We start from the raw sequence: 25,107 nt of genomic DNA, 5'->3' as shown, positions 1-25,107 counted from the left end.
GGGGAGGGAGGGATTGCCCAGATAGGGAATTGCTGCCAAATTAATCCTATTGATGCTCCATCTGGAAGTTTGGCTGAAGGGCCAATGCTTTGAGTAGCAGAGCCCTAGGGAGGGCAGGGGCTGAACCGAAACCTCAGAGAGGGCAGGGAAGGTGTTGTGCCCATCTCAGAGTTTGAGAGCTGCATGTGAGCTGCAAAACCCCAAGTGATATATGTGAGGGTGGCAGCTGTGCTGGGAGGGTCTGCATGCTGCACCCAAGCAGGCACTTCCATGCAACCACCACTGGGAAGCACCAACAGGGAAAAAATAGCTCTGGTTGTGCCCTCTCTGTCTCTTGACATTGCCATTGCACAGGGAAAGCATGTTTAGACAGCTGGGTGGCTTATATCCCAAATGCTCTTTTGGGTTCATTATGTAGAGCAACTAGTTGTCAAGCCCAAGGAAGCTTGTGTGGGAACATCGTCCACATTGGATAGGATTTGCCTGATACCTTTGAGCATCCCTTTATAATGAGTGGGCAGAAATGATCTTCTGTGGCAGATATTAGAGCTCAGGCAAGTGGACCAGGAGTAGCCATTGCCTTCTAGCTGACCAGAGCAGAGCCTGCTTAGCCAGCAGGTCTCAGGATGAGGGTCCTGCCTCTTGGGCTTATAGCCCCCATGCTGGTTCACACTGGCTGTGTGGGGTAGGCCTTTGGTTCTTGTGGAGACATGTCTGCCAGGTATGTTGCCACCTTGGCTAGAGGAACTGCCAGACCAAAGCTTGGTGCTGCAGGCTGGGGAAGACTGGCAGCCTACTGATACAGAGCTCGTGCTTTGCCAGTCCCTCAGAGAGGAGTGGGCTGCAGGATGGTGAGTGGTGTCTACCCTCACTCATGAACAGCTGAAGATTAAGCTGGACATCTCTGTGGCTGTTTGGCTTCCAGCCATCTCATCCAGATGTTGTTCTGTTAGCCCAAGCACAGCCCTGACTCAGCTACACTCAGAGGCTCAGTAGTGTGTAGCCCAATCCCAGACAGATTTTGCAGGGCTTGCCTGGAAGATAAGCATCTCTGTGAGTACAAACTTGAGGGTGGGACTCCTGGTGCCATGAGGTGCCAGGGAGTAGCTGGGATCCCCTTGGTCTGGCTTCCTTTGTAGCCCTTTTCCAGCCCTCCAAGGGCAGTGGCTGTCATAGGGCTCCTGTGTGCCTCCACGCATCATACAGGGCTGAGGCTATGCTCTGGTTTCTTCCAGTGCTGGAGACGAGGGCCAGGCAGCCTTGGCTATTGTGCAGGCATCCCAGAAGGACTGCGGGGTCTACCGGTGTGTGATCAGCAACGAGTACGGCACTGACTCCACTGACTTCCTGCTCAGCCCAGAAGGTGAGGAGCCCTCAGCAGCCCTACAGCTCTCCCAGCTGCCTGGGTGTGCTGTGGGGTGGTGTGACAAACTGCAAATAGGGCTTGGTGCTAGGCTGTGGAGGGCGAGCCTTGCATGCCCCATAACACCACCTCTGTGAGATGCATCTGCCTCCATGTCCTAATTTATGAGCAATTCACACCATCCTCCTTGCTGTCCCTTGGTGTGGAAGTGCATGGGGCAGGGTGGGACTCTGGCAGGACCTTGACACTTCTCTTTGCTTTCTGTCTCCTGTAGTGCTGTCAGGATTTATTTTGCGGGAAGAGATTGAAGGTAAGGGCCACATGCTGACTAGCTGCAACTGCTGCCCCTTCCTGTGCGGGGGCAGGCAGCTCTATGGTAGGGGCAGGACATGCCTGTGTTGCCCCCCCTCACCAGCTGTTCCCTCCTTCAGTTGGAGAGGAGATTGAGATGACGCCCATGGTGTTTGCGAAGGGTTTGGCTGACGCAGGCTACTGGGGGGATAAACTCTTCGGGCGTGTGGTGAGTGAGGACGTGGAAGTGGGTGCCGGTTTCCTGCGCAAAGCCTGCCGTGCCAGAGCTATCTATGGCCTGGAGCCTGTCTTTGAGTCTGGCTGCACCTGTGTCATCAAAGTGCACAATTTCATTGCCTTTGGGACCAAGAATGAGAACAGCCTTATTGAGAAGAACTACGATATCACCATCCAGGTGGGCATCCTTGTGGGTCACCTTCCACCTGTTTCCCCCACACCCTCCCCATCTGCCTATGCCATGGTCCCCACCTTCGTGCCCACATGCTCCATTTCCTTCCACTTTTTGAATGCTTTGGAGGGGTGGGGCCACGTTCCAGTGAGCTGGTGATGTCCTTGTTGTACTTTGCTTCAGCTCTTCTCTCTGAGCAACATGGAGCTGCTCCGAGCTTTCCTGTCCCTTGTCCTTTGACCACCAGGACAGGGAAGCAACTGGCAGTGGGCCCAGGGGATGCCTGGCCAGGCACAGGGTCCCAGGGAGGCATTGGTACAAGACAAAACAGGTCCCTGACTCTTCTGTTTGCATCTCCAGGAATGTAAAATCCAGAACTCCAGCCGTGAGTACTGCAAGATCTTTGCTGCTGAGGCACGAGCTGTACCTGATTTTGGAGCAGTGCCCGAGTAAGTAAGGTGCTGCAGCTCCACTGGCTTGACATCCCAGCAGAGCATGCTGGGGCATAGTGAGAGAGTTCCCCATGGGTGCTGGGAACATCCCAAAGGGATGTCCCTCAGACAGAAGAGGTGTTGGGGCAAATGCAAAAGCCAGGGTTGCGGTGTGAATCTCCACTTGTTGCAGTGGGAGAGCTCAGCAGCTGATGCTGACCCCATCTGTATGCTCCCACACAGGATAATTCCTCTGTATCTGATCTACCGCCCGGCCAACAACATCCCTTATGCCACAATGGAGGAGGACTTGGGCGGGCCCTGTGAGCAGTACTGTGTCACTGAGAGAGATGGCAACTTGGTGGCACGAGGCACCTCAGAGATTGTGCTCAAATGCTGCACTTTTCAGCATTGGGTCTACCAGTGGACAAATGGAAACATCCTTGTGACTGACATGGAAGGTAAAGGGATCTCCCATCTGATTCCCGTGCCCCCTTGCTACCCTCTGGCCTGTAAGAGGAGAAAAAACCCCAGCCTTGCCCTTCTGCCTCTTTCCCCACATGCCATGGAGCCAGCTTCCCAGCAGGATAACCTGCCCTTGGTGCTGGTGCCCGGTTTCCTCTATGCAGAGACTAGTTGTCCTCCCTTTCATTACAGGAGTGGGCTGGAAGATGACCAACGTGCGGATTGCTACCAACCTGAAAGGGTGAGTGACCCTGAGCTGCTGGTGCAGGGTGGCCCTGGCTGTTCCCAGCTTTGCCAATCACGTGGCGAAGGGCCATGGTGGTGAGCATGGCTGGGCTCTGTCCTTGGCTTCCTGCTCTGGCAGGACATCTCCTGGTGCAAAGTAAGGTCTGAGGACAGCTGTGTTGGCAGGTACCAGGGGCTGAAGGAAAGCTGTTTTCCCTCCCTGCTGGAGCAATTCGTGGCTGCTCACCAGTGTAACCATTACTGCAGCATCCTGGGCCTGAAGACACTGGAGCCAGCCAAGCCCAAGGGCTCCAAGAGCCCCTCCATGGGTAGGAAATCTGCCCAGTCCAGTCCTCAGCTCCAGAAGAAAGGGCTGGCGAGTCCCCAGGGTACCCGCAAGGCTGCTGTGAGCCCCAAGAGCTCCCGCAGAGCTGCAGAAACAGGGGAGGCCCTGGCAGCCTCCAAACCTGGGTCAGGAGAGAGCAACAGGTCTGGCCGCCCACAGTAGCCAGAGCCCACTGCAGCTGGGACCCCTGACTCTGGACCCCAGCCCAAGCAGCCCGGAGGCAGCACGTGACCAGGCTGGGAAGCAGAGACCCTGGCAGCAGTCACTGCTGCCACTCTCCTCCCTTTAGCGCCCACCCCAGCCTGCAGTGCTTGCATTGTGTGACGTGTGCTAGTGTGAGCAGCTCAGCTGGGGTCCCAGGGGGGGCTGTGGGCAGTGTGGACCCCCTCACCAATACCTCTTCATAAGAGCTGCTGCTGGGGGTGGAGCCTGTGGGGCCACGTACCCCTCCACACTTGGGCTCGCTTTCCTCTCTCAATTCTCTGTTTGCCTTCCTTAAGGCAGGGGCTGTCAGACGTGCTCCCTCAGGCTTTGCAGGTGCCAGGCACCCTCCTTGGCTCCCCCCATCCACCAGCAAACTGAGAGTCCCAGCTGCCCTCCGGGCTCCCAGCACCTCACATCCCTCTGTGTCCTCCATAAAGTGACCAGGCCAAGCCCTGCCAGCGGTCTGTGTCAAGGGATGTGAACCCCAACAGCGCCCAGGTGGTCTCATTCGCCCTGGCACACTTTTAGAACGTTTTACTGCAGAGGGGTTCAGAGGTGAGCTGCAGGGCTCCTGCTGCTGTTGTGTAGGACTCTGGGGTACAGGCTAGTCCCATGGTGGGTCATTGGCATCTGTACCGGCAGCTGCACAGGGTTGCGATTTTGCACCCCTGCCCTCCCAGCTTTCCCTGCACCCTGGGGTGAGCCTCCCACCCCCTTGCTGGGTGGATGCTGAGGGTGGCGGTGCTGCTCTGGCGTGCTGGCCAGCACCCATTAAGGATGCTCTACCTCACACAGGGTGCCTGGGAGCAGGGCCAAGGGGAGACCTCCTGGCTGTGTCAGGCACTGGTTTGGCACATGTGGGTGTCCAACCCACAGGGCTCACCTCTCCTTGCCCACCTGCCATTTGCAGACCTTGCCCACCATGCCCAGCCCCATAGCATGACCTGATCATGCTTGCTTAGCATCACCCTTGCTTGGCACATGCCATACCCTGGTGGCCACTAACAGCACCTTCTCCAGATCCTGCTGCAGGAGGCAGTGACGGACAGGCACTGATGCTCATGCTGGAGAGTAAAACACTGTGTGTTGCGTCAAGCCTCCCTTGTGTCTGTCAGCTCACTCAGGCTGCAGCCAGCAGAGCATGGCAGTGGGCCGCAAGGCTTGGAAACAGCCTCAGCACTGCCTGCTTCATCTTGCTGCAGAGCATGGCCTTTCCTAGGGCTTTGGAGGAGGATGCTGGCCACCAGCAATGCCATCCAGCATGGTGGTGTCTGAAACAGTGGCTTGGTTCAGCCTGGTGGAGGAGGGAATGGACTGAGCTGGGAGTAAGGTGTGCTCTGGGGTCCTGGGGCTTTGTTGTTGGGTCATTGTAAAATAACAATGTACAGAATGTATCTGCCTTGGCAAATGGGTGCTCTCGAGTGCAATAAAGCAAAAAGGACTGGCCTACTCCCTGGCACTGTGGTCCCTGCAGAAAAGATGCACCCACAGCAGGACAGGTGGCTTTGTGCTCAGGGGAAGGAATCATCTTCAAGTAATGGCTTTACCCCCATCTGCACCCCACAGGGTAGAAGAGGGTGGCTTGGCTGGACCCTAAAGCTGGGACCTGGTGGAGGCTTGGCTTGTGAGGGTCTGCAGTAGACACTGGCTATGGGAGCTGCTGTTGTGGGGTGTACCCGGAGCACAGCACCTCATGCCATGTGGGACAACTGCAGTCAGGGGCCTGAGGGCAAGTACATGGGGCTTTCCATGATTTATTTGGGAGCAGTTCCCTCATGTCCACAGGGCCAGCACTGAAGGGTGCTGGTTGCAGGGTGCATGTGGCTATCAGTCATCACTGGAGTGGAGAAGACTAAATGCACAGGTCTCTTGCTAGGTTTTTTTTCTGCCTTTGGGGCCAGGCCTAGCAAACCCTGGTGTTCCCAGGCAGCTGCCTGCACATTTCTAGGTTGTCCCTGCACAGGATGTGTGGTTGTAATGCCTGCAGCATTGCGTCAGGCACAGCGTGCTGTCCCCCACACTGGCCCAGGCTCCTGTGAAGGAGAGTGTCCCGTTCATGAGCACCGAGCTGGAAGGAGAGAAGCATGGTAAGGATGAGCTGCTGTCCCAGCACCTGGTTCCCTGGGCAGGACCTTCACACCCACCTGGCAAAGAGCTGCTTGCAGCACGTGTACATGGTGTAGCTGGTAGAGCTGAAGTTGGCAGTACTGAGGAAGGTCACACAGTTGCCCACCTCCGTTGGCACATGAAGGAGACCTGGGGGACAAGGTCTCCTGGCTGGGGTTCTTCAGGGACCATGCATGCAAATCCCATGCCCTGAGCATGTTTGGAGGTCCTGTACCCCACCCTGTTGTCAAATCCCATACGCCAACTATGCTTCCTTGCAAATTCTGTACCTGGGACTGTGCTTGTGGGTCCCATGTGTCCATGTTCTGCTTGCAGGAGTGACCCCAGGGAACTGTGCAGTGGCCCAAAAGCTGCCCTTGATATGTCCCCAGCCCAGATGAGGATGAGGGGCCCCAGCAGAGTTATTGGGCTTAGGCAGCCACTGGCAAAGCCACGTGGGGAGAGCAGAGGGTTTGGAGGCTCTGGCAGAGTCATGGGGAGGGCAGGTCAGCCATCCTCATCCCTGCACCTGCATTTACAGGGATCTTCAGCCCTTTGCCTGTCCCTCTCTGGTTCTTTCTGGCCCTGCTGGCAGTGGGCAAGCACCTACCTGCCAGGCAGGCATTGAGCATGGAGACACAGGCACCAGTGAGCAGGGCTCGCAGCACGATGGAGGCTAAGTCACCCTTGCGTTGGGGTGCCATGGAAGCTGCAAGGGCAAAGCAGAGACTGGGGTGAGTCAGAGTCTTGCTCTGGCTCTGTCCCAGGCTGGGGATGGGTAGGGATGTGTCCCGGGTCCCCAGCTGGCTCCGCCAGATAAGTGTCCTGCACACCCCAGCCTCTGGTGTCTAGAGGACATGGTGATCCCAGCCAGCACCCGGCATGCTGTCTGCCTGTCCTGGCAGTGGTGGGTGCTGACAGAGCACTGTGCCCACCCTGCACCCATGGGTGATCAGCCAGAGCCCCCAGCACTCTCAGCACTGGAGTGTCTGCTCTGTGCCCCATGGCTGGGTAGTGTTTGGGTGTGTGGGATGTGCATGTGCTCTTGCCCATGGGTGCAGTGCAAAATCATCTGTCACCATGCAAATCCTGTTTCTTATCTGTGCATTGGCAGAGACCGAACATGGAGCTTGAGGGCAGCAAATTCCTCCTGCCGCAGCTGAGCCCTTGCTCCTTGGGCCCAGATCCCCCTGCATCATGCCCACACACCCAGAAAGCAGGTCACACTCACCTAGGCCTCCCAGCATGATCCCAATGGAGCTGAGGTTGGCGAATCCGCAGAGGGCAAAGGTGGCAATGCTCTCGGCTCTTTCCTGGAGGGCACAGCAGCAGGGGAAAGTTGCCTGCACCCAGAGCTGAGCACAATGTCATAGCTCCCAGCCCAGACAGACGTGATGGAGATAGGACACCCCCACCCCCCCCACCTCCATCCTTTCTCCTTCAGCTGTTTTTGAGAGCGAGGATGCAGATGGTAGCTTGCTCCTGGGAGAGGCTGGGCTGAGGGGACAGGGAGCCCTGTAGCACCATGATCTGCCCCAGGGAGCAGGATAAATGGGAAAAGGCTTCACGGACTCCTTCAGGATGATCCCATACCCAAAGTTAGTGACCATCCAAGTCTAGCTGGCCAGAGGTGCCCTCCCACCCCCAACACTGTCATCCCCCTGCCTGCCCACCACCTATTGGCCTAGCCGGGTCCCATGGCCCATTTTTGTTGACTGCACCCCTGCCCTGGGCATGGCAGGGTGGCAGGTGCCCCTCACAGATATCCACTGCTTCCGGCTCCCATCCCACTCCTCCAGGCCTGACAGACGGTTCTTCTTGTACGTGGCCAGCTGCTGGTATGCCACAAACTCGTTCAGGAAGATCTTGATCCCCAAGAGCTCGGCCACCAGTGGCGAGTCTGCCCAGTCTGCCCCCATGAGAAAGGCCACGGGCATGAGGACGTAGGAGCAGATCAGCTGGGGAAAGCATTCCAGAAAGGAGCAATTCAGAGCTGACCATCCACATAGCCGCCAGCTTGGACACCTCCTGCCAGCATTTGCCAAACGCCCGGCAAGGGTCTCTGCAGCCTACCAAGGCAGTGGGCAAAGGTGGAGATAGGTGGCGTGATGCAGGATCTGGCAGCCCAGACCATGGAGCTGCCCCCGGGGGTACCTGGAAGGAGAGTCCCTCGATGTCTACCATCTCCCCAAACCAGTGCAGAGCAGTGTTGATGAACTCCAGCACCGCCAAGAAGGCGATGAGGTTGGCTGCAATGTTGGCCACAAGCCCCACAGAGGCGGCAGCTCCGTTGCTTGCAGCTTCCAAGATGTTCTGCTCTTCCCTGTGTGGATAAAGGCCCCAGTGGCATCCCCTGTGCAAGGTCAGCTCTCAGCCCATTGATGTCTGCACAGCACAGGTTCTCCCAACTTTGGGCCACCCACAATGTCCACTTGTGCCTCCATGGCTCCCCACACTGGCGGGACATGTGCAGCCCTCCGACTCCACCATCCCTCTCCTCACACTCACCCACTGGAGAGGTGGATGCTTGCTTTGCCCTTGAACTTGGACTCTTCCACTTCAGGGTAGACGAGTTTGGACATGGCAAGGGCACAGGGTGCAGCCATCACAGAGGCTGCGATCAGTGATGCCGCATCTATCTGCAACACACAGACCATTGGCTAGGGCACCTCTGCAAGGCTGACCCCTGTGACGTGTCACCCCAGGGCACCCCTGCACACAGCTGGCATTGGCCAGCAATGCTTGGAGCAGTTCAGGGCTCTCAGATTGCTCAGGCTGGGAAAATTGCCTGGGTTTCCCATCTCAGCTGGCCACAGCACATAGGGCAGCTCGCCTGGATGGAGACACTGCTGGAGCAGCAGCAAGCACAGCCTTGGAGGTGTTAGTCTCTCCTGCCATTTGACCTAATTGTGATGGTTCTTGTCCCTTCCCTGTCCCTTTTTATCAGTATCAGAGCAAGAGGTTGTGCAACATTGTGAACTTCTACCTGCTGATGAAGAGCCAAACCCAGTCTCACCCCTGCCCTGCCCCCCGAGTGGCAATGTCTCATTTCTCTGACCTTTTACCCTTGGCTCCCTGTTTAAGGAGACTAATTAATGTTTCAATAGCAGGAGCTCAGCCAGCAGGTCAAGGGGAAGGTTTATTCCCCATTACAGAGCACTGATGAGGCCATGTCTGGACACCGTGTCCAGGGCTGAGACACTGATGAATTGAAGAGGGCATTCCCGGGGGTGCCAAGGCGATGCTGGAGGATGGGACTTGTTTGGCTGGGAGAACAGAGGGCTGGGGGGGTTGTAGTTGCTGTTCCCAACTACTTAAAAGGAGATGGCAGGGAAGACTGCTTGGAGATGCCCAGTGAAAGGATGAGAATCAACAGCACAGTTTCAGTGGGGAAATTTGAGTTGGATATAAGGAAAAAACTGTTCTCCATGACCAAGGCACCTGTGGGGTGGACCGGAGAGGTGGGGGGAGATCTCCATCCGTGGGGATGTCCACCACCAGCCTGGACAAGGCCCTCTGCAGCCCCTTGGGCTTTGCTGTCACCTCACTTGGGCAAGAGGGCAGATCAGAGACCCCCAGAGGGTCCTTCCAGGCTCAATTACCTTGTGGTGAGATTTGCCCTGCTTGCTGTGCAGGGACATGTGGTGAGAGTCCCATGGCAGTGCATTCTACTGGGCAGGGCTTCAAGGCTCTGGCCTGGCCAGCAAAGGTGAGACTGGACGTGGAGGTACCCTGCCCTCACCCTGCTTATGGAAGGGCACCATGGGGCACCTGCTGGAGGTCTTCTCCCACCTGCAAGTCCAGGACAGTTCTTGCATGTCAGGACCCCATAGCAGGGAACACATGGCATACATCTGCTCAGGCACTCACCCCAAAGGATATGTAGGCACCCATCACACTGCCTGCAATGGTGGAAAAGCCACCAGTCATCACAGCGTGGATTTCTGAACGGGTCATGTCTGCAAGGTATGGGCGGATGAGCAGCGGGGCTTCAGTCTGCAAGAGAGAAAACCCTGTTGTCCTTAGATACGGTAACACAGGGCTGCAGGTCCCCTGGGAAGGGAGAAGACCCTTCCTCCAGAGCAGGGTCAGCTGCAAAGGCTAAGGAGCTGGATCTCCTGCCCAGGACCTTACCTGTCCCACGAAGATGTTCCCTGCCACACTCAGGGTCTCAGTGGGTGTGGTGCCCATCGAAACCTGAAGCAGCCAAGAGATCTGGAGAAAGACAAGGCCACCATGCTCACAAAGGCTCCTGGCACCCAGCCACCCACCCCATGAAGCAGGGCACTGTTTGGCCCTCAAGCTGCAGAGAAGTGATCTTGGGAAGCACCCACAGACCAGGTAGCAACATCAACTCAAAGGCTGGGCTTTCTCAGGAGGACATGCAAGAAAGAAGGGGGTTGTGTCCATTCCTTAGATATGTCCTGTCTTGCAAGACAAATCGCCCCAAACTAGTACCATGCCAATTTTCCTGGGATTTCCCTCAGCCGATCATAGTAGTCAGAGAACCCAACAGGTTCTTTTCCTTTCCAGCACCATCCCAGAAACAGGTGTGAGGCCCTACCTTGACAATGAGCCACTGCATGACACCAAGGTAGTAGAGGATGGACATCACACAACTGAAGAAAACCACAATGGGCAGAGCCTGCAGGCAAGGCACCAGAGCACAGGGTTAAAGGAAAGCTGAGAAACACATCTCAGTATACCTGGGTACCAAGATGCTCTGTCCTGTGAGCATGGTGTGGTATTGCATAGCCAGATCACACTACTGGGGTGTCACAACACTGGGCCAGGCTGGAAGGAGGGACAGGGACCAGTGCAAACCCTCCATGGCATTGAGGAGGTTCATGGGTGGGTACAAAGCTGAGGGAGACCTATCCTTGAGCTGCTTGAGCTCTGCTGCAGCAATCCTGGCTGTGTTTAGCTCCATGCTCTCCAGGACCCAGCAAGGCAGCCAGAGCAGTATAAAGCCAGGCTCTGGCTTTCCCTGCCCATACTCCATTCCCCAAGCTGACCTGAAAGGCAAAGACTTCTTCAATGAGTGTGTTTCCAAAGACGAATCTGGAGCCAGCTGTGGTGTAGCCCAGGAAGAACTGCAAGTGGAGAAGTTACATGATAGGGCGGTGAGCTCCATCAGCTCTCTCCCTGACATCTCACTTCTACCTCACAGGGGGTCTGTACCCACAGCTCACTTCACTGCCCTGCCAGAGAATGACCCTCTGAAACCAAAGCTGGGGACACTGGTGGGCTGTCTCCAAGCCACAGGGCACTGCTCCAACCTGCAAGGGAGACTGCACCAAACGGTCTGGGCTGCAGAAAACCAGGAAAGAGCTGGCTTTTCTCCAGTCCCAAACAAAAACGTTTGTGAGTGTCGAGTCCCTGCAGCTTCTCCGCCTCATGCCACCCTCTGCCCTTCTTGCTGATCCCAGGGTGGGCTAAATGGAGAGTGCAAGCACAGGCTGGGGTGAGTAGATACAGTACCTGGATCTGGTCACCCAGCCACTGGAAGGCTTGAATGCCGGGGGTTGTTCGGAGGACCAAGAGTCCAAATAAGAACTCTAAGCCAAGACCCCAGAAAACAGCTCTCCAGGACACCTATGGGCCAAGAGCAGAATGGAGACTGAAATGTTAGCAAAGTCTAAAGACTTCCCTCTCTGCTTCCTGCTCTTTCAACAGCTGCACATGGCAAACGCCATTACACTGTGCCCTCGGTGAGACTCATGGGGACACTAAAACAGAAAGTGTCACAGAAACCCACATAGTTCAGTGATAAGGAAGGTGAGTTGGTGAGACTCGGGAACTGGCTGGTGGAATGTACCCTGCCAGGCTCACCCAGGCAGAGATGAGCACAGAGACCTTCTGGTGGTTTGGCTGGTAGTACAGACCAGCTAGATCAAAACTTCTTATTCATTAACCCTTCGGGGGAGGCAAATGGAGGCATTGCCCAAAATATTGAAGGAGGTTGGCTTGGAAGCCACTGGGACTTCAATCACTTCTGCCCAAGTCACCCAGGGCACCCAAAGCTCAGGCCCACCCTCCACCCACAGGCACCTGAAGCTCAGGCATGGGGCTGTTGCTGGGTCTTTGGGTATGACCCACTATGAGGGACATGGTAGAGAACAGGATGGAGGCACTGTGGGGGAGCCATGGGCTGAGCAGTGGGAAGGAGAGCAGTGAGGTGGCTTGGGGCTCTGTCCACCTGACCAGCTTGGCTCCCCAGGCTGTGCCCAGCTCTGCCCAGGATGTCTACTGTGCTTCTGCTCCCTCCAGGGAGCTCCAGCAATGTGCAGTCAGGGGATGCCAGTGGGAAGGAAACACTTGTTCCCCTTTGCTGGATGGCCACCTCCTGCGAGAGGACCAATGGCCAAGCTACACCCGAAACACATACTTCACCATGGTGCTTGGAGCAGGCAAACAGGAACAGCACCAAAAAGCAGAAGCCAGCTAATGAGATGAACTGCTCTGGATTTCCGGAGGTGTTCAAAGCCAGCCACATAATCAGGCCTCCCAGGTGGGCCACAAACAGAAGCCTGCAAAGGAAATCACAGACTGTCACAGAGAGGATGTCACCATGGGGAGAGCAGATCACGAAGGGTAGGAGCTAATTGTGTGGGAGATGCCACTGTAAGGTCCATGCATCTAAAGAAACCTGGGGCTTGGGCACAAACAAGGGGTGTGAACAGCCATTACGCTACAGAGGTAGAGTAGCAAGAGCTTTCTACCATGGCTTTTAAGTGATTCCCAGGCTGGGCCATGCCTCATCATTCATGAGGTACCTGCACAGCACTAGGGCATGTGCCCAATGCCACTGGCCATTGGTCATGCTGGCCGGGCAGCCATGGGAGAGGGGATGTGGGCACTGGGGGGGATCTGGTCCTGCTTTTTCCTGACTCACCATTTCAACCATGGCCAGAACTTATGGAAGCGTTTCCAAACAGAGCTGAGGAGCAGCAATACCTTTGCCCCACAGTGCTTCTTGAAGAGGTTCCAACAGATGAAGAAAACAACCACAGCAGTCATGACAACCAAGGCAAGGGCTCGCTGGAAATTGAGCCAACAGGCCGCAATAAAGTAGCACAGGTAGGCTGGAGAAGGCACATTGAGGGTCAGAAACATCAGGGCCATAGGGTCACGGATTCATAACACTATCTGGGGCCAACAGTGAGGTTCATTTCCTCCAAATGTCCTTCCCTGGCCACCCTTGAGGCTCCCATCTGTGCACGAGGAGGACTTGGGCAGCAGCACCCCAGCAGCCAGGCTCATTGGTGACAGCACTTTGGCTGTCTGGGAGCACATGGAGTGAGCAGAAAAGGCACAGCATACCCTTTGGGCAGGTGGAGAAAGGGAAGGAGGACAGTGAGGTGCAGGTAGTCCTCATGGACAGGAGTGGTGGGGTGAGGAGGTGACAGACAGTGGGGCTGGTGAGAGCAGATACAACCTCCACATGGGTGGCCATGCCCAGCGCTTGGAGGCTGAGGGCACAGCCATCCAAAGGGATGTGGAGATGAGGCTTCAGTGCCAGAAGTCCTCACCTATTCCAAGAAGCCACAGGATGACTCTTCTCAACACCTTGGCATGAGCCTTGCAGAAGTGCTTTGCCTTGGATACCGGCTGCAGGGCCTTCCTGGGGAGAGTCATATGCCGGACATGAGAGGCACAGAAGGTGGATTCCAAAGATCAACCCAACCGAGCCCAATTCAATGGAGCCAGACCACAACCATACCTCCCAGAGGGAGCTTGTGGCAGCAGCATGGTGGTGTGGGTGTGCCGTGGCCTCTAGCACCTCTGCTGCCCACTCCCAGGAGGAGTGGGCTGGCCTGTTATGGCAGGGGAGACCTCACCACACACCCCAGGCACCGTGAGTGGAGGCTTGCGCTAGGTGGCTGCTATGGGGATAGACACCTGCCACTGCCACCCTACAAAGCCATATGGAGCCGTCAGGCACTGTCTCCCCTATGTGGTCAATACAACCCTACTCTGCTCCCAGATCAGGTTTGGTTCCAGGAAAATTGCTGGCCCAAGGATTGTAGACTTGCTACGGCCACTGGAAATACCCTACATAACGGGGTTATCCTACCTGCAGTAGGAGGAGAATCTCCCTTCCCCTTCTCTCCTCTCCTCTTCACTCTCACCACATGGACCATCACGTTCCTCATAGAGTCTCTCCTCCCCCTGGAAAACACCATTAGCTGGAGCACCCTGAGCAGCTCCTGTACTCCAGCTGGAGGGGAAGGAGGGACTTACCACAGAGCTGAAAGCTGGGTTATCAGCGCCCTTCTCAAGGTTGCCCAGGGTTATCTGGTTTTCTTCCATCTCCAGAAGTGCCACAGCTTCAATGCATTACAGAAACAGCACTGTGAGGGTCCAGTGCTGGCTGGGGAAAGAAAGACAGGATCAGTTCTGGAAAGGATGGATGTCCAACCCCTATTTTCAGTTTTGGGTCTCCAAGAGGAGAATGTCCTTTGCAGTAGGGATTCAGAGCAGTTCCTGCACCAGCATATCAAGGGACCATCCCATGGCGTCCTCAAGCCATGGGGCTGGTGTGCTGACTTCCTTGTTCTCTGGGAAGGTCTTTGCTTTTCTGCACTTCAGAGGAATTACAGGAGAGGACTAGAGGCAGCAGGGAGAGCTGGTACTCCTCCAAGTTGGTGGTTGTGGCCACCAGCCTCCGTAAGCCCCTTTGCAAGTGGGATTTTGCAAAAAATAAATCTGGCTGCATGTCTCATCAAGAGCTGTTGGTGCAACCAATTAAGGTAAGGAACAAAGTCCTTTCATGTTGGTAACAGTACAGTGCAGGAGCAATGGGAAGGAAGAAGTGGTAGCGTGCATGGGGACTGGTCCTAAAGGAGCATCATACTTGAGAACTGGTTCAGCAAAGACAGAAGAATCAGTGCTATACCAGGCCAGGAACCCTTGGAGCATCCCACTTGGACACCCTATATCTGGAGAAGGATGAGAAAAGAGCAGAGAAGTTGCAGAGAAGGCAATGATTGACCATTGGACCATTTCTGTGTGAGGACAGAAGGAATAAGGGGTTGTCCTTGCTTTGGAGGAGAGTCATAGAAGTCTGCATGGAGTGGGTGGAGATAGCAGGGTCATTGCCTGCTTGCTGCAGTGTGAGATTTAGGGTCCACTGAAGGAAGTGACCAAACCTTAAATGAAACGAGTGGGGGTGAGTTGTTTTAGAGAACATCCCTCTCAATGCAGGACCTCATGGCAGCTGAAGATGGTGGTGGGCTCCACAGGCTAGCGGAGCCACCAAGGGGGACCACTGAGGTGTGCCGGCCCGCAGTGTGTCCCTGGGCTTGTGGCACCTCAGCAGCAAGGCGGGACCCACAGCCATGGTAGGAACCCAGAACCTTCTCCAGAGCTGTCAGCGCTCCTGGTGCCCCCTGGAGCTCAGGGACCCCTCACCAAGACCCTGGCAGGGTTCAGGAGGATACCCCTCCCCAGGCCCACCACCATTTCAGGTACACCCCTCCGGGACCTCTCTGGGTTCAGCAACCCCTCCAGCACCCTCAACGCTCAGAGACCCCTCCAGGACCTCCCAGTGTGCTGAGACCCCCAGGGCTCCTGGCTCTCCCCATCCCTCCCAGCATCCGTGCCCTCCAGGAGCCTTTGGAAGTGGGGCCACATGGACAGACAGCTATCAGTGGGGCAGCAGGTGGATGCTTCCCACATGCCCACTCACCCTATCACGCCCCACGCTCCCCATGCCATGCCCCTTGCACCTTGCTGTCCCCTGTGGCCCCTTACAGCCTCGTGGTACAGTGTGGCTGCGTGCCCCTCTGCCTTCCCCACTGTATCCCTGCACCCCACGCCCTCACACCCCCACGTCCTCATGCCCCCCACAGCCTCATGCCCCATGGCTCCCCCCGATGCTGGTGCCTGCTGGCCCCCCACACTCACCTACCAGCCCCACCAGCTGCGCAGCTCCCTGCCTCGCGCCCCAGTTACTGATTAACAGCTCAGTCCAAAGACCTGGGTGGGCCCTGCAGGGCCGGAGCTGCCCTGGCTCCTCCCGGGGCTCATATCTGGGCACCCAGCTGCCATCAGGGCACACAGGGGAGCACGCTGGGCAGCCATGCAGGGCACTGTGCCGCCCAAAAGAAGTTGCCCAAATTACTTCTACCCCCAGGTGAAATGAGCCTTGAGGGAAGACAGCAAAAGCAGAAATCCAACCTTTACCCTGCCCCAGGAAATGATTCCTGCAAAGAGTCGGGCACACGTGGCTGTCAAAGCTGTGGCAGTGCAAAGTCACATCACCTGGTGCCTGAGCAGCGCCAGATGGACACAGGGCTGCAGGCAGCAAAAACGTTGGCTGCCAGCATGTGTCAGAAACCGTTTTTCCATGTGGGACAGTGGGAGTTGCATCCCCACATGCGTGCACCCGGCTGGTATCTCTCTTAGGGTTTTGCTGTTTGGGTTTTTTTTCACAAGAAGCAGTGAAGCGATGTGGCTCTCAGGGTGCCAACACCAGGGATTAGCAGGAATTGGTTCAGAGATCGATTAATGATGCCACAGGATGCTCAGGATGGTCACGCAGCACATGCTGCCTGTACGCAAATGTCACTTCCCCAGTGCCCATGACCAGCATCTTCTCCCTGTGGATTTTATCTAGTCCCATTGCATGGACAATGAGGAGCAAAACCCTGACTGTGGCTTGTGCGATGCTCATGTAAACCCACCTCTGCTTGGGCGAGGCTTCCCCAGCCTGCTGCGGCACCCCAGGGGTGCTCATGCAAACACCCGCGGGACGCACAGGCCCAGGCACCGCTCGCTCGGTGCTGGGGCAAACGAGCACCACACGAAAGTGCACAGTTCCGCACCGCAGCTGCTGCGTCAGCACTAAGAGTCGCCGGGCTAAAGAACTTCCCGGGAGCCTCGGTAGCGCGCCGTGATCGTATAGTGGTTAGTACTCTGCGTTGTGGCCGCAGCAACCTCGGTTCGAATCCGAGTCACGGCATCGCTCCGGCGGTACCACGGCATACGGGCTTCTGTTTTTACCTCTCCGGCGCCGTCTTTTTTATTTTATGGGTTTATCTTATTTTATGGGGGTTTGTTTATTTTGTTTTATTATTTCATTTAATTTCATTTATTTTATTATTTTCCCGTCGCTCCGTTACTTATCCCCCCCACCGCCCTGCAGAGTGCCCGGACTGGGCGAGCCGGGCCCTGCAGCACCGCGACCCGCCAGGACCCGGGAAAAAAATGTGAAATATGGGTGCAACGTGAAAAGAGATAAAGACTTAATGAAGTTGTCGTAAAAGTTAAAGGGAAAAAAAAAAAAAAAGAGCAGAAAAATCGGAGCCCGTATGCCGTGGTACCGCCGGAGCGATGCCGTGACTCGGATTCGAACCGAGGTTGCTGCGGCCACAACGCAGAGTACTAACCACTATACGATCACGGCGCGCTACCTGGGCTCTGACTAACCCATCCTGCGCGACAGCCCTTAGGGCTGACGTCGGCAGCTGTGGCGCAGGGTGGGACCAGGCGTGTGCGTTCCGCCTCCGTGAGGCTGTGTCTCCACGATGACGTAAGTGAGCGGCGACCCCCGCTCCCCTCCCGGCACCCGTGCCTGTACGCCTGCGTGGGGCGGCTTGCGGCCGTGGGGCCTGGGGTGCTCGGCCCCTCCCCCTCTGCCCCTGCCCCTCTCCCCCTTGCCCCCGGCCAGGGGCTGGGATCGCTCCCTGCCCCCGCCGCCCGCCCCCGTTACAGCCCGCTCCCGAGCCGGGCCCTGAAGCCGGGCCGGGTCCCTGCTCCAGCGCACGCCTGTCACCCCGCGCCCGGGCCTGGCCCCGACCCCAGCCACGCTGCTCACCCCACCCCAACCCCACCGCAGCCCCTGGCCCCAACACCTCTGCGTCACCCCGACCCTCACCCCAGCCGTTATTTGAACTCTCTGTCACCCCTCTGCGAGCCCTGACACTCACGCTGGCCTCGGCCCCATCCTACCCCAGCCCTGACCCTCAGACTCCAACCCTTCCCTCCCCACCCCAGCCGCACTGCGCCCCTAATCCAGCCCCCCTCGCTGCAACGACCCCCCCGGGTCTTCCTCAGGGAACAGGTCCTGTGGCATCGAGCCCGCCACGGTGGGGCCTGTGTGCCAAGAAGGACCAGCTGTGACAAGGCCCATGGGGCCCGGAGCAGCGGCGGTACCGCTCGTGCTGCGGCTCCTCTTCCTGCTGAAGCACACATGAATAGTTAATGCCTGTTTGCCGTCACCACTGTCGCCGGTTTTCACAGTGCTCCAAGTATTAAAGGCTCTTCTTTTCACAAATACACAACGAATTCAAAACACCTGGGATCAAAAGTATTTCTTTGTGTAAAATATTCTTAGAGCAATCATGGCACTTCAAGGCACTCCGATGGCCCAGATGACTCATGCCTCACTGCTGCATCACAGGGAAGAGCTGGTCACAGAAACCTCTGCTCCTGTGTGTGCCATGAGCTCATCACTTGGCATTATATAGATGCACCTCTATGTGTTTTGCTTGCATGTGAGGGGTGCTGGAAGAGGCAGCGGTGTCCTGCAACCATGCCGGCTGTGCTGGGCAGGGGTACATCCCTGCACCGCATCCCTTCTCCTGTATCTGCTGCAGCTGGTGAATCCTAAATCTAAAGAAGTCTTCCTGAGGCTTGGGACAAACCAGAGGAGGGCCCCATGCACCCTGATTACTCTGTGAAGTAATTACTTCTGCCACCCTGAGATCCTCATCTTCCTCGTATCCAACCCAAAAGAGCTCAGAGTGGTGGAGGAAGACAGAATGGCCTTTTGTGTCCTCCTGTTGTCTGCCTAAGCCCACCTATTTCTTCCTTCAGCTTCTTTGCTGTTGACTTGCCCTGGACACCGGGTCCTTCTAGCCACGGTGGGAACCTTTGCAATGGGAGATGCTTTCCACAACATCCAACCTGGCTGACCAGGAGGTGGCGGAGGAGGGGCTCTTTGGTGGTTATCTCTGAATGACCTGGATGTTGTGTGGGTTTTGGTGCTGCCCTTCTGCTTCCCTTGTCCACCCTCTAACAATCCCAGTTTGTTTCTCCCATAGGGTCACAGAGACACTTCTGTTTTGCACCTGTGGCCATCTGTGTCCTCATGCTGGACCTAAAGCGGGTGCAGCATCACTGTGTGTCTCCTTCCTGTGTTCAGGAAGTTTGACACCATCATCAACCACTTGGCTGCACCATGGAGAAAGACCTGAGCACCCAGACATCTGCAGGACAAGGGGCAGCTGAGCTGCAGAGGTGGGGTCATCACAATGCCTGAATCCCAAGGCACAAGCTTGTGGAGGGGGAGGTCCTTGAGCTGCCCTGTGCTTGTCCTCTTGTGCCTTCCTCCACGCTGAGCTGGTGGTGTCCCAGTGCCACTGAGCCGGGCTGTGTCACTGGTGAAAGGATGAGCCCAGCTCAATGCTGACCTGCTCTCATGAGCAGTCCTGGACAATTGCTGCAATGGGTCAGCACAGCTGTGGTGGGGAAGAAGCACCCAAAAGAGAAGGTGGGACAGTGTGGAGATGTGGAGCACCTCTGGCAGGACATGCTGCCCATGCCTGGTGGGGATGGAGAACCTACAGTGACCAGGGGATGCCTCCCTGGGCACTTCCATGGGTAGGCAGAGTGGGAGCCCTGAGATTGGTGTCCACCTCGGTCTTGATCCCAGCTCTTGGCCTGGTGTGGTGCAGGGCTTATCTTTGTGTGGGTGCATGCTGGGTATGGCTCACGTGGTGCACATGGTGCAGGCTCCTCGGTGGGCAGGGAGGAGGCAGTGGGGCTTGTGCTTTGGATGCTCAGCAGACATTTCTGTAAGGGGGAAGCCAGCAGAATAACAATGATCTCAACTGCTGGAACAAGCATGACAGAGATAAATGCTGCGGCAATAAGGAGTTGGCCAAACATGGAAGTGAGCAGGGAGGTGGCAAACGGACATGGAGATAAGTGGCAGGGGCCTGGTGGGTGTGGAAGAGGAGGCATGAAGCTGCTGCTGCCCATCACTGGTGGTGGTGGCCCTGTCCCAGCACAGCTTCCTACCCATGGGCTGCCTTCCCCAACAGATTTCGGGTACAGCCATTCCTGATGAAATCGTGCCAGGTTGTCAGGGCTCTGAAAGCCCTTTGCTGTGTGGTTTTGTCCACAGGATGCTGCTGGTCTGGCCCAGATGGTTGGAACCTGCCAGGATGTGCTCACGCACGTGAAAGAAAAGGGATGATCTTGTGGGGGCATTGGGGGACCATCCATCTGCTGGATGACCTGATCCCTTCAGGCTTTTCCCAGCCCCTGGGAAGGACAGCTGCTCCAGGCAGGCTCCTCTGCTCTACCCACCCTGCTCTGTCCCTCGATGGCTTTTCTACAAGCCCTCTGATGCCTGAGGGTTGTGTTCAGTGGGATTTTAAAGGCACCTGCGATGTTGAAATGCCAGTGCAGCCAGACAGAGTGCTGCTGGGCCTAGACGTTGCCACTCCGTGGCACAAACATAAATCTTCCACCTGGCACAGGGACAAGAGCAATTCATCACTGCATGGCTGTCTCCACTGCTTTGCCCCTTGAGTGGCCTCTCCAGCTGTTCCCTCACTGGGACAGCCCCTGGCCACCTTTTCGCACCTCAAGGCGGCAGATGGGAGACAGGATGATCCCCGCTGCCTCTTCCTTTTGTCTCAGATCCCTAAAACAGCCCCAGGAGTAGTGCTGGTGCCTTGATAAGCAGGGCAGATGCCAGTGCTGCAAGGAGGTGCTCTGTGTTTTACTGGTGACAGGAAACTGCACTGACACAGGCCAGCATTGTCATCTCTGTGTATTCAGTTGCCATAAATTCAGCTTGCATTTGATCTGCTGCTGAAAGCCCACCTTACTTCCTAATGAAATCAGAACGACTCCACTGAGTTATACCATCTAGCTCAATATCCCATATTCCCATACCCACAGGCACTGCTGCGACAGTGCAGGATGCTTGTGCAAGAGCAGGCCAGGGAAGTGTCCTGGGGCTGGGATAATTTTGTAAGTGAAGGTTTAGGTGAGATCTGAGGGCAAAGGACAGCACATCTGAGTTGGGAGACAGTTGCAAGCAACCTGACACAGCCCTGTCCCCACCATCCACCTCCCCATCCTCTTCTAGCTCATGAGATATGTGCACCAAGGGCTGAAGGACGAAGACTCAAGCATTTCTTGACATGAATGTTTAGCTGTGATGCTCTTGAGACGCTTTATGAGCCCACAACAGTGCATGAGACAGTCTTGGTTCTTCTAAAGCTTCAAAGGACATTTTCCAGTCTGCCAGCGCTATGTAGGGGAGGCAAACAGGCTACGATAGACTGATTTTCTGCTTGGTTATGTTTTAGGATCCCCCTTGCCTGGCCCCAACGTTCAGAGCAAGTCAAGGAAAGTGATGCCTAAAATGTATGGAGCAGGGATTCAGCAAAGCTCTTCTGTCTGACCTCTAGGGAGCACAAAGCCTGTAGCAGCCTCTTCAGCCCTTTCCTTGTGGGTCCAGCATCCAGCTGAAGACGGGATGCGATAAAAGCATCCCAGGGGAGAGTCAGCCACCCCACAGCCCATGCTCATGTGTGCCCTGCCTTATTCCAGCTGCCCACCCAAGCTCTCACACTTCCTTTGTCTGCACCAGGAGCAGGAGCCTCCTCCAGCAGCAGGAATTTATAGCCTGCACAACCCACCTCTTAACTGCTTTTTGTGATGCTGAGCAGGCAGAAAACAGGCAGCTATCCTTGCTTCATTTTCTGCCTCCCATCCCTTTCGAAGACACACACTGGGTTGCTGGCAAAAGCACTTGCTCCACTCTGCATGGGGGGAACGGCCTCTGTTTTGCTCTTGTCCACTGTGCCCATTTTCCCAATGGTTGATGACAGCCCTATTAAGAGATACAAAGGGGATGTCAGGGGTGGTTCACAGCCCCTGGTCAATAGTAAAGCCAGTGAGAGTCTGTCTGGAGAAAGACTCAGCTATGTGAGGGTGGCCATTGCAGCAGGATTAATCATACCCACCATTAACACTTCCCTGGGATGCACAGGTCCCCTGCCAGCCCCAGAGCACAGGCCTCCAACCAGCACATCACTCTGAGCTGCAAATGCTCCTGCCTCACAGTTCCCTCAACCTCAGATCAATGAGTGCAGGCAGCTCCAATCAATTCCACTTTACCACTTGCTATTGAGGTCAGATCCACACTCTCCCACCTCATCCCACTTCCTTTGTTCATTCAGAGGAGGAATTCAGGCTTCCTATCTCACCTGGACACTGCTGTGCCCTTGCAGGGTCAGGCCCCTGGTAGAGGCAAATAATACCCTGCATATGCAGTGTTCCTCCCTGCCCTGCCCTGCCCGCTGGAGGGCCAGCACCGAAAGGGTTGAATCTGTGCCATGGCTGGAGCCCTGAAAGCATCAGCCTGGCTAGGTGGAGTGTGAAAGTGGGTGCTTGGATGAGGCCATGAGATTTGCATGATATAATACAGCTGCTGCCACCAAGCCAGCATCTGTCATGAGGTTTCCCTGCCACAAGCCTGGTTTTGCTGGGGAAATACTGAAGGCAGCTGTAGAGAACTCCTGTGGCTTGGCTCCCCTGTCCCCACAGGCACCAAGTGTGGCTTCAGTTCTCCAGAGCCTGAGCCCATGTGAAACAATTTTATGGAAAAACAAAAATTACACCAAAAAGTTTGCATAGTGGCTGTTTGGAAGTCTCCCTCAAGCCCATACCTGGCATGTGTCAGTGAGAGAGGTGTTTCTCATGCTCTGTGTCAGTCCTGAAGTCATTTTTTTCTCATATCTGTCACCCAGCTCTCTCACCGGCTCATTTCCAGGGTGCTGCCCTTGGGTTTGTGGAAATGAAGCCCCACAGCTCTCCACACTTCATCAAGTGTTAATGAAATAACAGATCACACCAGAGAGCAGTTATGACACGCAGGGTCATGGATGTGCAGAGGGCTGTCAGCGCTGGGAGCAGAGGCAGAAATGTTGTTTGGTGTGGCTGAGGCAACAACTGATGTATTTGGCTCTGAGCTGGCAGATGTCTGTCAGTGAGCTGACATCTCTTCTTTTGGTCAGTTAGCATGGTTTCCATTATATTATCAGCTGCATAATGATTTCTTTTGACGGAATGGTTGGGGAGCTACAAAAAGTGTCTGCAAGAATTTGCTCCATTTGGTAAACACACATGCTTTGGGCATATCCCATATGTCTGGACAGACAGGCATCTGAGTGGCCTGAACACATTTACAAAGCCCAGGTTGGCATCACGTCTGCAAGTGTTGATGCAGAAATGTCCTAGTTTGTGACTCCTGGGAGAGGCAACGTTCACATCATGTACGGGACTTGGTGTGAGCCCATGTTATCCGTGTTCCTCCCTGCCTTCCCCCAATTCATTGCTTGCCTTTGGCCCTTGCCGCCTTTGTGCAACTCACTGCGGCAGGCTGGTGTGAGAGGAGGCTGCAGAGCATCTTGTGCAGAGCACCCCTTCCATGCTAGCCTGCTCCCTGCCCTCCCCAGGGCACTGGGCAGCGAGCTGGGCTGGGTGGGCATGAGGTCTCCATGCCATTTCCCTCCAGCCTGATGCGAACTGGGATATCTGGAAGGGATGAACAAACCTTGCAGCTCCTAAGTGCTATGGAGAAACCAGCAGGGGATGAGTAGCTTAGTGTGCAAACGAGGAAGAGGGATGTTTCCAGCCTGGGGATGGATTGCCAAATGAAAGCATGTTCGTGTGTGGTATATCTGGGAACAGCATCCCCCTGTATGCGGGCAGCTGCTGTGGCAAGAGCAGCCCATCTCACCCACTGCCCAGACTTTGATGGTCTCCTGGTGCAAATGTGTAGCAACATTTCCCCTGGGCACGATCCCTACCTCTAAGATCTGCAAGGCTCCTTGTGCCAGTCTGTATTTAGCAGTGCTTGATGGATTTCTTCCAGTGGATTTGTCTGGTCTTGTTCCTAAACCACATAGCATCTGCAGCAGCCCATGGCAGGGAGGGCTGCTGTGTGCCGAGTCACCTCCTCGTATTTATCCCTGATCTACCAGTCACTCCTCACCCTCCCCCAGCCACACAGCTCTCTGCCCCGGAAGCCTAGTTGTCTCTTTTCCATGACAAAGAGCCCTGGTCCATCACACGCGCCATGTGCACGCGCCATGTGCAGAAACCTTTGATCATCCTGTTACCCTTCTCTGTGCATTTTCCAGTTCCACTGTATCCTTGGGATGGGGAGATCAGGATCACGCACAGGCCAGGACCGACCAAGGAATAGTGGCACCTCTGATGTCACCTCTACTTTTCCCTAACCCTTCCTATCAGTTTGGACAAGAGGTTTTGCAGTTCTGACCTCTGCTGAGTGCTGAGGGGATGTTTTCATGAACTGTCAGAGCTCCCGGTGTCAGACCCCATCACTTTAGACATGAAGCTGGGCTTGGTTTCCCCATGTGTGTCACTTGCCTGACACTGGCTTTTGCCTCATTTTATTGCCAAATTGCTCAATCTCTGAAAGTCCTCCTGCAATTCTTAGCATTCATCTTCAGTATTCAGAATAATTTATTATTAGCAGATTTTGTCACTTCTCCACTGACCTCATCTCATCAAAGGATCTGCTTGTGGAAATGCAGGTGACCTCTCTCAGCTGGGATCACCCTCTGGTGCCTGCTGGCTCTTTCCAAGAAAGCCACTAACTTTGGAAAAAAATTTACTGTAAGAGAGCTGTGTTGACTCTTTTCCAACATATCATATTTATCCATCTGTCCCCTAACGATGCCAGGTTCCTACTCCTTATGCCAATTCTTGTTCATTTGCAGAGAACACGTGTCATTTATCAGTCTGGGGCTCCGTGGCTGCTCCCGGGAAGCATTTTCGGTGTCACAGTTGCCACATCCCAGTCCTCACATCCCCTGCTGTACCTGGACCACAGGGGAGGTTGGGATGGCCCAGCAGATGTGACATCCTCCCAGTCCCCACTGTGCTGCACAGCAAGGCTCATACAGGGTGCTCCCAAGGAGGGAAGGGGCAGGAGTCACCACAGACATTTCTAAGCTCTTGGGGATGGCTTTTATTTTGAGCTGCAGAAGGAGTACCTGGAGATTCAAGGGGCTACGGGCTTCCCAGCTGCAGGAGTAGCAGCCAACCTAGCACCTGACTTAGGTGGCAAGTGTCAAATGCTAAACTCAGCCCCCACATCACCTACAGGTGAATCATCTTCCTCAAGAGCACCTTCTCAAGTGCATGCAGGAACAAAGACCTTCTCTGAGTCACCAAAACCTGCTGCCTGGGGGATGCTGGGCTGCATCCA

General features: G+C 55.6%; 2 protein-coding genes and 2 non-coding genes across 6 annotated transcripts in view; 2 read left to right on the top strand and 2 right to left on the bottom strand.

Annotated features, from left to right (window-relative positions):
- The window catches only part of ALPK3 (alpha kinase 3), a 34,533-nt gene extending 29,350 nt beyond the window's left edge, over positions 1-5,183 (top strand). For all 3 annotated transcript variants that reach the window (XM_055716606.1, XM_027802816.2, XM_027802815.2), the window contains 7 exons: positions 1,236-1,363; positions 1,638-1,673; positions 1,795-2,069; positions 2,424-2,512; positions 2,738-2,955; positions 3,152-3,200; positions 3,371-5,183. In XM_055716606.1, the coding sequence (XP_055572581.1) occupies positions 1,236-1,363; positions 1,638-1,673; positions 1,795-2,069; positions 2,424-2,512; positions 2,738-2,955; positions 3,152-3,200; positions 3,371-3,692 (1,117 nt within the window). In that variant the 3' untranslated portion in view covers positions 3,693-5,183. The remainder of the gene's footprint in view (positions 1-1,235; positions 1,364-1,637; positions 1,674-1,794; positions 2,070-2,423; positions 2,513-2,737; positions 2,956-3,151; positions 3,201-3,370) is intronic.
- Positions 5,184-5,463: 280 nt separating this feature from the next.
- LOC102055815 (sodium/nucleoside cotransporter 2-like) lies at positions 5,464-14,211 on the bottom strand. The gene is made up of 17 exons (XM_014278592.3): positions 14,085-14,211; positions 13,918-14,012; positions 13,373-13,464; positions 12,736-12,925; positions 12,229-12,370; positions 11,322-11,435; positions 10,856-10,933; positions 10,405-10,485; positions 9,975-10,055; positions 9,711-9,836; positions 8,349-8,479; positions 7,995-8,163; positions 7,601-7,798; positions 7,072-7,153; positions 6,451-6,549; positions 5,879-5,990; positions 5,464-5,802 (listed from the first exon to the last, which is right to left on the bottom strand). Exons 1-17 carry the CDS (start codon positions 14,151-14,153, stop codon positions 5,679-5,681), a joined length of 1,983 nt encoding a protein of 660 aa, XP_014134067.1. The 5' UTR covers positions 14,154-14,211; the 3' UTR covers positions 5,464-5,678.
- A 2,523-nt stretch (positions 14,212-16,734) lies between these two features.
- TRNAH-GUG (transfer RNA histidin (anticodon GUG)) lies at positions 16,735-16,806 on the top strand. Its single transcript has one exon. It is a non-coding gene; the product is annotated as a tRNA-His (tRNA).
- A 372-nt stretch (positions 16,807-17,178) lies between these two features.
- TRNAH-GUG (transfer RNA histidin (anticodon GUG)) lies at positions 17,179-17,250 on the bottom strand. The gene has a single exon. It is a non-coding gene; the product is annotated as a tRNA-His (tRNA).
- Positions 17,251-25,107: the final 7,857 nt, after the last annotated feature.

This window comes from Falco cherrug, chromosome 7 (genome assembly GCF_023634085.1).
Source record: "Falco cherrug isolate bFalChe1 chromosome 7, bFalChe1.pri, whole genome shotgun sequence".
Classification (NCBI taxonomy): domain Eukaryota; kingdom Metazoa; phylum Chordata; class Aves; order Falconiformes; family Falconidae; genus Falco; species Falco cherrug.
The sequence above is the reverse complement of the archived record's forward strand: the minus strand, read 5'-3'. Positions and strand labels throughout refer to the sequence as shown.

What these genes read in the sequence shown, in the direction of transcription:
- LOC102055815 (XM_014278592.3), bottom strand. Translation starts at nt 14,153, where the DNA reads ATGGAAGAAAACCAGATAACCCTGGGCAACCTTGAGAAGGGCGCTGAT. An exon ending in GTGCCTACATATCCTTTGGG is followed by an intron (nt 8,480 to 9,710) that starts GTGAGTGCCTGA and finishes TGTGTGTTGCAG; the next exon opens with ATAGATGCGGCATCACTGAT. An exon ending in GCCGGAAGCAGTGGATATCT is followed by an intron (nt 7,154 to 7,600) that starts GTGAGGGGCACC and finishes TGTGCCCTCCAG; the next exon opens with GAAAGAGCCGAGAGCATTGC.